The sequence below is a fragment of the Egretta garzetta genome, unplaced genomic scaffold (genome assembly GCF_000687185.1).
Source record: "Egretta garzetta isolate BGI_Z169 unplaced genomic scaffold, ASM68718v1 scaffold313, whole genome shotgun sequence".
NCBI lineage: Eukaryota > Metazoa > Chordata > Aves > Pelecaniformes > Ardeidae > Egretta > Egretta garzetta.
Window position 1 is genome coordinate 111,371 of NW_009259063.1, and position 11,766 is coordinate 123,136.

Here is an 11,766-nt window from a genome sequence, read left to right on the forward strand (position 1 = left end):
GGGTAGCATCGCTTGGGGCAGACTAGGCCCCCTAATTACCTCAGCCCCGTTAACAGCGTTTGACTACAGGCTGTATGTGGCGTTAGGCACGCACTGCTTTACAGGCCTCTGCATTTAACTCTCCACTGTTTTTATAAAAGGAAGGCGAACCGGCTCAAAACAGTTAAAATGACTGATCTGGGTCGGGCGTTAAAGCAGGCTCCTTTAAAAGAAGGGTGCATCAGTAAGCGCTATTTCTAGCTTTTTATTTTTTAGTAACGCCGCTGCATGCTCATGCTGCCACAGGAGAGAGCAGGCCTGTGTATTTTGGCAGGAGCGTGTTCGCCCGCCGGCTGTGCATGGTCCCCTTACAGCTCCCTATACTTTACCGAAGACCTGGCGATGCCACAGTGCCTGTTTTTTGAGGTGAAAAGCAGGCAACCTGGTGAAGCCTGTATCATAGGTGTTGACAGAGCTGCGCTGCAGCCCCTGCCTTGCTCCAGCGTGCCGGATGCGTGCGGTCAGACCAGCTCCCGACATGGCGGTGGGTGAGGCAAGGTTGCTGCTTGGCATGGTCCTCTCATCCCACTCAGCAGCAGCCTTCTGTCGTCGCCTGGTGTGGCTGGGGTCTGGCAACGTTACCTTCAAGGGGGCTGAGGAATCCGCAGGCTGTGTGTTTCACAGCCAACAGTCAAACAGTTTGTAGCCAGATCTCAGGATTCGGCGTGAAGTGCTATGACACTTTGTCAGGAAAAGCGTTTTCTGTTGGAAGATTGTTTAGTATTTATTTTTATGGTTATTTCTATTAGATTACAAAACGAAACATCATGTTATGTGAAAGTTTACCCCTAAGTGTGAAAAGATTGCAATCTGAAATGCTTTTTTGTTCATTTCACAAGTCTTTGAAGGTGCTGTTGTGGTGCATCTTGCTCAGGCGCACATGAGGTACTGTCCCCTGACAGTCTAAATACGCCAAGGCTAATAAAGGGTGGGTGGAGGTAGGAAGATGAGGAGTCTTGTCCAAGATACGTAATTACCTTGGTGGCAGAACCGGGAAGAGTTTCTTGACTCCTGTTCCGAGTTTTCTAGACCATTCTGCCTGACATAAAGGTTGAGATGATGACATCCTTAATGTGATAATGGTAGGACATACATTTTCAGGTGAACACCCACTTCCTCCCTTAGAAGAAGGAGGCTGTTAATGCCTATTGTTGATACCTCCAGCCAGCTGGTGGTTAAACCCCTGGGGGGAGTTCTGCAGCAAAACTAGAGAGTGCCTCCCAGTCCACACTGGTGCAAAGTCATATTCATTAGCTAGAAGAGCCCTCTAGAGCCATTCACAAAGTGACTGTGTTTCTATACCCTGTCTGCCATAACACATACTATTCCTGATTACAGACACAGAAACTACTTCCCTTTCTGCAGGGTTGAAAATAGGCTTTCATGTAAAAAGCAGATTATTAATTTAGCGTACTTGGAATGTTTCTCACATTGGCTGCTTTATTGTTCTGTTTGTGTCTTTTTTCCCCCCAGTTATGGGATTGTGCTCAACGTGATTGATTTCCACCATGTTCTCACAGTGCTTGCGGGATCTATTAAAGATTGCAAATCTTCATCTCCGGAGTCTGGATTTAAATCTGCATTTACGAAACCACAGAAGAGCTTTCAGCAAGTCACTGCCTGTATGTCGAAGGAAAGTAGTTGTTACAGGTATTGGCTTAGTGTCCCCTCTTGGTGTGGGGACTCAGTTTGTTTGGAAGCGCCTTCTCCAAGGAGACAGTGGGATTGCATCACTAGACGGGGAAGAATATGCAGGCGTCCCATGTAAGGTGGCTGCTCGTGTGCCAAGGGGAAACGAGGAGGGTCGGTTCAGCGAAGAAAGCTTTGTGTCAAAGTCAGAGATCAAATCCATGAGTTCTGCCACTGTGATGGCCATCGGTGCAGCAGAGCTAGCAATGAAGGACTCTGGCTGGTCTCCCCAGTCTGAACAGGATTGCTTAAGTGCTGGTGTGGCAATTGGGATGGGAATGGTTCCGCTGGAAGAGATTTCTGATACAGCCGCTTTATTTAAAACAAAGGGTTACAACAAGGTCAGCCCGTTCTTTGTCCCAAAGATTTTAGTCAATATGGCAGCAGGCCATATCAGCATTAAATACCAACTTAAAGGGCCAAATCATGCTGTCTCAACTGCTTGTACCACAGGCGCGCATGCTGTTGGAGACTCCTTTAGATTTATTGCTGCTGGTGATGCTGATGTCATGTTGGCTGGAGGGACTGAGGCTTGCATTAGTCCTTTGTCCTTGGCTGGATTTGCAAGAGCTCGGGCCCTCAGCACGAGTTTTAACTCAAGCCCTAAAATGGCATGTCGACCATTTGATTCGCAAAGAGAAGGGTTTGTAATGGGAGAGGGTGCTGCCGTGCTGGTCTTGGAAGAGTATGGACACGCTGTACAAAGAGGTGCTAGGATCTATGCAGAAGTTTTAGGTTATGGACTGTCTGGTGATGCTTGCCACATAACAGCGCCTAATCCAGAGGGAGATGGTGCATTCAGGTAAGAACTATATGTTGATTATGATGGCTACTTCATATGTTAATTTATAGTGGGTACGTTTGTTTCTGTTATTGTATGCTTTTCCTAGAGAAATGCTGTTCAATCTTGAATTAATATTCCAAAAGCCTGAAAACTTAATCTGAAAAATGAAGGAGCTTCTTGTAAGGTTTTGCCCCAATTTTCTTTTTTTTTTAGTCACAAGGTGAAGACCAGTTCTTGCTAGAATCAGCCTTTTTGCACAGTTACGAAAACTTTCTCTACGTGAAAATATTTTGCGTTTGGTGTCTACAGCTGTTCACACAAACAAGTCTTAATGGAAACCTCTTTTTTGAGACTTCTGTGGTATGATAGAACCTTTTCAGGTTCTCCTTCACCCTTTGTCCATAGAGACGAGAGACCCCACTGCAAAAGCAGGTCATGCCATTTGTTGTGGTCTGAAAGGGGAATAGCGTTCCTAAAGAAATCCCAAATGATGAAAACTGTGGAGGATCTAGTTTGTTAGAATAATTACGGTACATGTAATTAGCATTAATTGTGGCTATTCTTATTTAGAAAATACTTCAGCTCTTCATAGGGAAAGTGTTCAGACTGCATGCCAGTGCTACAATCATGTTGAAATACTTCATTCTGATGCAGCTAAGAGTGTTGGTGGAGCGGCATAGCAGAAATACACTTTAGTTGTGTTTAGTGAGACGGTAAAGCTTCATCACTGTTAATCTCATCAAAACCAGATCACAAGTAGATGATATTCATCTAATCTTTATCATTGACCTAATTCAATTGTCAGTTAAATTACGTGTGTAAATTTGTGAGCTTTGTGTAGCCTGAGTACTATTGCTGACACTGGAATCTTTAGTAAGGATTTAGTTTGCATTATTCTGAATGTATGTGAATATCTAATAACAAAATTCAATATATCACTGCACAAATAGATCAAACTTCTGCATGGTATTGTAAAGCTGTGTTTGCATCTTTATTGGGTTAGCAGATTTTTCAAGAAGTGTAATATACCAGGTTTCCCTCTATGCTATTTGATTCATATTTAATTGCTCCGCAGACTTAGGTGTGAGTTGAGATTTCAGGAGTGTCTTATCTCAGATTTTCAGACTTGTTTACCCTTGAGATGATATGGCAATATATTGTAACAGAATTTTTGTATATTTTATGATTGCAATAGCATATAAATTAAATTCACAGTGGGAAGTAGTTGAAAGTTAATCTTGGTATCTCCAAAATGTTGAGCCTTTCTACCCTTGAGATGAGATAATACATTTTAATACAGTCTTCAAACCAGTATTTCCTTACTGCAGTGGTGTATGGATTAAATCTGAAATGTATGTGCTTCTCTTACTTTTCTGGAGGGATTTTTATTTGTCATGTCAAAAAATTTCAGGGGAATATATTTTTTGTCATCTTCTAATAACTACTTCAGTTGCAGACTAATACATATGTTGGAATGAACCTGCAGGAAAGGAGAGGCAAAGCCAGACTCAGAAGTGTGGATACAATGTGTGTTCTACACAATTAATCTGTTATCTCCTTAAGTAAATATGTTCCTTGCAGCTGACATATTTAACTAAATTAATGTATCTGATTCCCTTATGGTTGATCAGTAATACTTCTTTCTGAATGTTGGCTCACTGTCTAGTGACAGTGAGCATCAGTGGCCTCCAACCGAAGCTAATCTGGATGCTTTGAAGGTAGAAGCCTGAACTGGAGACATTTAAATTTGTCCAGCAGCCTGTGCTATCTTTTTTTTGAGCATCTTTTTATTTACTTATTTTTCATAAATTTCAAAAGAGTCAGTGGTTTTTTTGCTCAGAGATACGTTGTTAAGCTGTGTGTGCAAGGAGAGTTGTGTGATTCATCTCCTCCTTTCTGTGGGAAGTCTGTGAGAAAATCCCAGTATGGACCTGTATCAGTCCTTCAGTGGTTTTCATAAAAAAGCATGTTTCATAGTGGCAGTCACGGTGCCCAGGTCATCAGGAGTCAGAATGGAACATGCTGTGTCAGGGTAGAAGAGTGTGACTTTCAGTAAATTTAATTTTATATGTAGGAATTTCTGCTATCTCCTTGACATCTTTTAGCGTCTGGGAAGTATGCAAAAGAAGCTCACAAGGAGGATGACTGCAGACTTTTTCTTTCATTTCCCTGTATTTTTGTTTGTCAGAGCAATTTTTTTTCCTAATTCCCTAATACTGTAAATATGAGGGGAAATAAAATGTAAAAAATAAGGAATCTTCTCTTCACTTTTAATGGGAAGGGGATATCTCAGACCATTGTACTGAGTGTTACATTAATGCATTGCTACACTAGAGAAATTCCAGTGGAGGAAACCTCAATTTTTGTGATAATTTCAGGTAGTTAATTCTCTCTCAAATGTTTTCAAATGTTATGTTGAAAAGGGTCTTTGATATATTAATGCAGTCTGTAGAGATTGTTGTATCTTCTTTCTTTCTCTTTGTATTTTTCTCAGCTGTGGCATCTTTAACAGCAAGTCTGATTTTTATAGTGGGCCTCACCGCTACTGTCTTTCTCACGTGGCTAAATGTAGATGCTAGTGTGTTTAGTTAGATGAATCCATCTCTTGTCATTTACATCTCTGGTAAAGTATGTCATGCAGATTTTCACATTTGATAAACAATTTAAAACTTCCTATACATTTAATTTTGGTTTGTACGCCTGTGTTAGTGACAAAAATATAACGAGAAATTCAGCATTCTGTCTTTTTTTTTCCTTAGGTGTATGTCTGCAGCAATAAGAGATTCCGGGATCGAACCTGAAGACATAACATATGTCAATGCACATGCAACTTCTACACCTCTAGGAGATGCTGCTGAGAATCAAGCAATCAAGAGACTTTTTAAAGATCACTCACGTAATATTGCAGTTTCCTCAACAAAAGGAGCAACAGGACATCTCTTGGGGGCTGCAGGAGCTATTGAAGCAGCTTTTACTACACTGGCCTGTTACCATGGAATTTTGCCACCTACTCTAAACTTACAGAAAACAGAGGCAGAGTTTGATCTCAATTATGTTCCGTTAACAGCTCAGGAGTGGAAAACTGAAAAACGGCGTATAGCACTCACAAATTCATTTGGCTTTGGTGGTACTAATGCAACTTTGTGCTTCGCAAGTGTTTAACTTCTGCTGTGCATGTTGTGAAAAATGGCAATGACAATGATTTTTTGTACTGCCACGCTTGGTGTGTACTGCGATCTTTTCTCAGCTTTGAGAATTGCTCATTTGATATGTAAGAACTTTATTCACCCTAACATCTACATCAGTAATTCTTTTAGAAAGTGGGAACTTCTTTTACTCATTTTAATAAAAATAAATAAAAGACCTGTTCTTTGTGTGGTAAAGAAGTTTTTGTTCTTGACTAGAAGAGGAGACATTGATCATTGTGTGTTTGTACTTCATTAGAACAGATTTTTCATATGCATGTGACACAGAAATTGCTTGAAAACATTTATGCAGAAGGGAGGCTGGCTAATAAGTTAGGACTCCACAGTCGTGACTTGATGACTTACTGCGTGATGATACAAGGTTTATGACTGAGCTCCCCTTTGTTATGCATTCCATTTATAATTCTGCTTTTTTCCTCATCGTAACTTGTTTAAAATATCATAGACTTTTGCACATTCTTCCACACAGATGATATTCAGGAGACAATAATATAGGAGTTCATAAGATTTCTGACAGTGCTTAATTTTCTTTTCAGCTTTATTCATTTCCATATGTTGTGTTACCTCATTAGCCATGGTGTGGAGTGGTAACAGTGAAGGATGCATACAGCGTGGCCTATACATCTTCCATGTGGCAGGGGGATAGAATTAGTAGGTGATAACCTGTTTTGTTCTGAAATTTTAGACAAGAACAGCAAGGTAGATTTTCAAGTATGTTATTGGGGATTTAAAAAAAAAGCTACACAGAAGGGAAAAAGACTCTTGAACCCCCGGTTGTTCTGCCAAAATGTAAAAATAGGACTAGCCAAACTTGGAAAAACAAGGAATCTTTGAGCAGAAAAAAAACCACCACAAACAAACCATACGCAAGAAATAAATCTGGATCTTGTGTTGAGGATAAGAAAGGGTAAGAAAGAGAACGGGAAAATAAAATTATACCTAAAGCTGACATTTTTATGGTGGTTTAGATCTCTTGCAAACAACAAGTAAAGGACTTTGGCTGTTCCTTCTGGCACCAGTCAGCATATTAGCCAAATAGTGCCTCGACTGACAGTGCGGATGCGAGTGAAGACAGACATCCCTATTGGTGGGTTAATTTATTAAAAGACTTCAACAGTTTTCTTTTTGAAAATATCAATCTGAGCCTTTGACCCACGTAAGTGGAGGCAAAGTAGCTCACTGGATGTAAAATAAAGAACACACAAAGTACCTATACTATAAGTAAATTTAATTCTGGAAAGAGATTACTAATGGGCTATCACGAGGCTTAGCAGTACCCTAAAACCTCATTATTTTTACAAATGGTCTGAATGGTGATAGGGAACAGCATAATTCTTGCATTTGCTGTCTCTACTAAATAGAAAGTTAAAGAGAATGATGAGAAAAATGCAGTCAGAGAATGATTAAGACTCTTTCAGAAGCTGAGCTCGTACAGAACAGTGCAGTCTAAAATAGATTAATGAATAATAAGCCTGAAAGTAAAATAATATCTCACCAAAGGGAAAATGTACAAGCATGCAAACTAGAGAGAGTATTGGAATTTGCTGTCGGGAAAAATACCTACCAAGCTCTTAGCTTGTGATAATTTAAGTAGCAGTACAATGAATGAGAATCTGGATTGCATGCAATATAAAAGGCAGAATAAAAAATTCAACATTACTCTCTGCAAATTATATGCAAAAAGGAATTGATTTAAAGAATTCAGCCTCCAGGAGAGAGCTAGCAGCAGGATTGTGAATTTGGGGGAAATCATCCAGCAAGTTTCTTCAGGAGATAGTATTTTTTCAGGTAGTTGTAATCCTGGGTGGAATATGGGAAGACTAGGTAGTGCTGCATTATTGTAGACCTGAAATACAGTCTAAGTAAACTCATCCAATCTTGCTACATAGCTGCAGACCTGTAATTAATATGGTGACAGAGAGAGATGCCTCCCTTTCCCTCTGGTAGCAGAGATCATGGCCCCAGGAGTGTTGGATGCAGACTCTTGTGTACCAACCATGAAAAGACAGATTATACTGTCACGCAGAAACATAAAAAAGAAACTGGAATTATTAAAATATCTTTCTCCTCACTTCAGCTCATTGCAATTTAGTCATCTGCTGCAGGTCACCTTTAAACCATGAAAGCTTTGTGACAATAGTTATTTTAGGTGGTTTGATTATGGATAATTTTAACAGGCCTAGATACAGTAGTAGATAGTGTGCTCTGTAAGGAATTAGGATTTTTTAAAGAAATTAATAGAGTCAAAGTTTAACCCCTGTATATTTGAATTTTGTTTGTATAGGTTTCATTTTTATGTACTTGTTTGGAGTCATCTCTTTTTATCACATACCCCACTGAGCTGATCTGGGACTACTTACTGCTAATTACTGCTTTATTATGGTAGCTGCAAACATAAAAGGAAAATAGATCTTCCTCTGTTGCTAAACTATTAAATGGGCAAATTGACCAAGGTTTAGACTGGATATTAGGAAAAAGTTCTTCACTGAAAGAGTTGTCAGGCATTGGAACAGGCCTCGAAGACAGGTAGATGTGGTGCTTGGTTTAGTGGTGGGCTTGGCATTCAGTGGAATTTTCTATATTTAATCAAACGTCTTTTCTAACCTAAACAATTCTATGATTCTATATTAAACCAGAATGCTTTCCCTTAAAATGCTCCCTTCATCAATAATCAAGACATGTAATGGTCTGGAGTTTGGATTGAAAAAACTTAATATTTAGACTCATAAGCTTGGAGTTGCAGTCTGAGAAGCAAAGCCTGGAAATGCTGGTAGAGTGTTTTGTTTTAAAGCCTACTTCTGAAGTGGTGTAATGCACTTGTAGGAGCCAAATGCTGCAGGCAGGATCACAGAGTGGCCAAGGCTGGAAGGCACCTTTAGAGATTGCCTAGTCCAGCTGCCTGCTCAAAGCAGGGCCAGCTAGAGCAGGCTACTCAGGGCCACATCCAGTGGGCATTTGAGTATCTCCAAGGATGGAGACTCCACAGAACAGGTCTCGAAGACAGGTAGATGTGGTGCTTGGTTTAGTGGTGGGCTTGGCAGTGTTAGGATAACGGTTGGACTTGGTGATCTCAAACGTCTTTTCTAACCTAAACAATTCTATGATTCTATATTAAACCAGAATGCTTTCCCTTAAAATGCTCCCTTCATCAATAATCAAGACATGTAATGGTCTGGAGTTTGGATTGAAAAAACTTAATATTTAGACTCATAAGCTTGGAGTTGCAGTCTGAGAAGCAAAGCCTGGAAATGCTGGTAGAGTGTTTTGTTTTAAAGCCTACTTCTGAAGTGGTGTAATGCACTTGTAGGAGCCAAATGCTGCAGGCAGGATCACAGAGTGGCCAAGGCTGGAAGGCACCTTTAGAGATTGCCTAGTCCAGCTGCCTGCTCAAAGCAGGGCCAGCTAGAGCAGGCTACTCAGGGCCACATCCAGTGGGCATTTGAGTATCTCCAAGGATGGAGACTCCACAACCTCTCTGGGCAACCTGTGCCAGTGCTTGGTCACCCTCACTGTAAGAAGTTTCTTACATTTCAGTGGAATTTTCTATATTTAAAATTGTGCCTATTGCCTCTTATTGTTTCACTGGACACTACTGAGAAGAGTCTGTCTCCCTCTTCTTCATTCCCCCGTCAGGTATTTATACACATTGATAAGACTGGAGCCTTCTCTTCTCAAGGCTGAACAGTCCCAGTGCTGTCATCCTCTCGTATGTCAGATACTCCAGTTCCTTCCTTATCTTTGTGGCCCTTCACGGGACTTGCTCCAGTATGTCCATGTTTCTCATGTACTGGGAAGCCCAGGACTGAGCCCAGTACTGCAGGTGTGTCTCACCAGTGCTGAGTAGAGGGAAAGGATCATCTCCCACGACCTGATGCTGATGCTCATCCTAATGCAGCCCATGATGCTTTTGGCCTTCTTTGCTGCAAGGGCAGCTGGTCCATCAGGACCACCAGGTCTTTTTCTGCCAAGCTGCTTTCCAGCTGGTTAGCCTGAGCGGGAATGGCACATGGACTTATCCTCCTTCAGGTGCAGGGCTTGGCATTTCCCTTTATTGAACTCCATGTGGTACCTGTCAGCCCATTTCTCCAGCCTGTCCAGGTCCCTCTGGATGGTAGCACACCCACCTGGTGTATCAACTGCTCCTCCCAGTTTTGTATGATCAGCCAGCTTGCTGAGGACTCTATCCCATCATCTAGGTCATTAATGAAGATGTGAAACAGTACTGGTCCCCGAATATCTCTCCGGGGTACTCCACTAGTGTCTGGCATCCAGCTGGACTTTGTGCCACTGCTCACAATCCTTTCAGCCCAGCGTTTCAGCCAGTTTTCCATCCGCTTCACTATCTATTTATCTAGTCCATACTTCATCAGTTTGTGAATAAGGATATTATGGGACACCATATCAGAAGCATTGCAACTGTGATGCTTTTTAGCAATCCAACTGATGTTAAAAGAAACATCTGTCTGAATATACATATCCCCTCAACCAAAAACTGCAGACTGTGATTCCTGGCTGCTGCTGATAATCGCGTCAGGTTTCCTTGTTGAAATGTGCATTGAGATTAAGAACGTGAATGTTTTTTGAGAAGTATCTCGGTCCCAGTTGTTTACTCATTGGTGAGGTAGAAACCAGGTAAAAATAGATTATTTAAAATATTGTTCTGAATTAAAGCTTTTAACTTAAACTAATCATTTTAGAAATAAATACACTTGAAACAAAAACTGGAATTATGACAACTTACATGAACCAACTTAGTTAAAGGAACCTAATAAAAAGTTGTGTTATAAAAACATGCAAGCAGCATATGTATGCTGAAATCTTACAGAAGTCAAGCCACTGCTCAGGATTAATTATTGGCTGTCTCTAGAAACAGTTTATTAAAATGATAAACCTTGTTTCATTTTGGACTTCTATGGCTTGTTCTGCAAGTGCAGAGTATATATTCCTCAATTCCAGTTTACTCAGGTTAGTTTAGTTCAGCGTGCATGAGCTTTTTTCATGGACATACAGCACATTTTTTACTAATTAAAGAATATATAAAATAATGTCTTGCCAGTTCCTAAATAATTTCAAATTAACATCCAGTTAAAGCTTGACAGAAGTCCTGTGCAAAAGGTTTTCTTTTCAGTAATGATATGATTCATAGTTTTCTAATATGATAATAAAAGTTAAGAATTAGTGCGTACTAAACTGTAATTCTTTCAAGGTACATAGAGCATCCTTTTGAACAATAAGCTAACTAACAGAGTGACTCTGGTCGCCAGTCAGCACGTTTTCCTGCTTATCAGCTGATGATAGTTTGCCTTTCTCTAGCGTGGAAGCTCTAAGTGAACTTTGGATCATATTTCACGATTTCTCAAGCCACGAGGAAGCCTGTAGAGGTGCGTGTTACAAAACCACAGGTGGCTGGTGACCAGCCTTGTCCCATCACCGTTCCCACCATGCCTGACAGCCAGGGCTGTGGGTGGGACAGCCATGCAGGGCGTCCGTGCCAAGCCCCTTGGCTCTACCAGAGTGTTTGGGTGGCATCTTTGTGGGGCCAGCCTTTTGAGTTTTGAGACCAGGTGTGTTGTCGAGATCAGTTGGTACAAACGGCTCCAGGAGGTTCGCTCCCAATTCTTTGTGACCTAATTTGTCTTTCCTTTTTCTGTCTTCAAGATTGTTGCCATTTTAATGAAGCTAAAAACAGATTTGAAGGACAGTTGGAGGGTGGAGCACGTTTGTTAAAAAAAAGAGAAAAATCTTCGTGATAAAAGATATGAGAAGCTCTACTGATTTTAAAACGTGGATGAAAGTGTTCTAGGAAATGGGTTTTTGGAAAGCAAAGCATGGCAGTATAATAGAGGTGAATGACTTTTCAGGTAGCGTGAAAAACGATTAATTTTGCTATCTGTTGTTTAACACAGACTTTTTTACTCAGTAAAGCTTTATGTTGATTGTTGATATCAGAAAAACATTTAAATATATTTATATTTGAAGCTATGTGCTGGTCTTCTATTAGAAACAAGCCAGGGCCAAATCTGAATATAATTGGCAGAAGAGGTATTT

At 40.6% G+C, this 11,766-nt stretch overlaps 1 protein-coding gene across 1 annotated transcript; it reads left to right on the forward strand.

Moving 5' to 3' along the window:
• Nucleotides 1-1,516: 1,516 nt before the first annotated feature.
• Nucleotides 1,517-5,703, forward strand: OXSM (3-oxoacyl-ACP synthase, mitochondrial). The gene is made up of 2 exons (XM_009635139.2): nt 1,517-2,530; nt 5,272-5,703. Exons 1-2 carry the CDS (start codon nt 1,548-1,550, stop codon nt 5,672-5,674), a joined length of 1,386 nt encoding a protein of 461 aa, XP_009633434.1. The 5' UTR covers nt 1,517-1,547; the 3' UTR covers nt 5,675-5,703.
• The last annotated feature ends 6,063 nt before the right edge of the window (nt 5,704-11,766 follow it).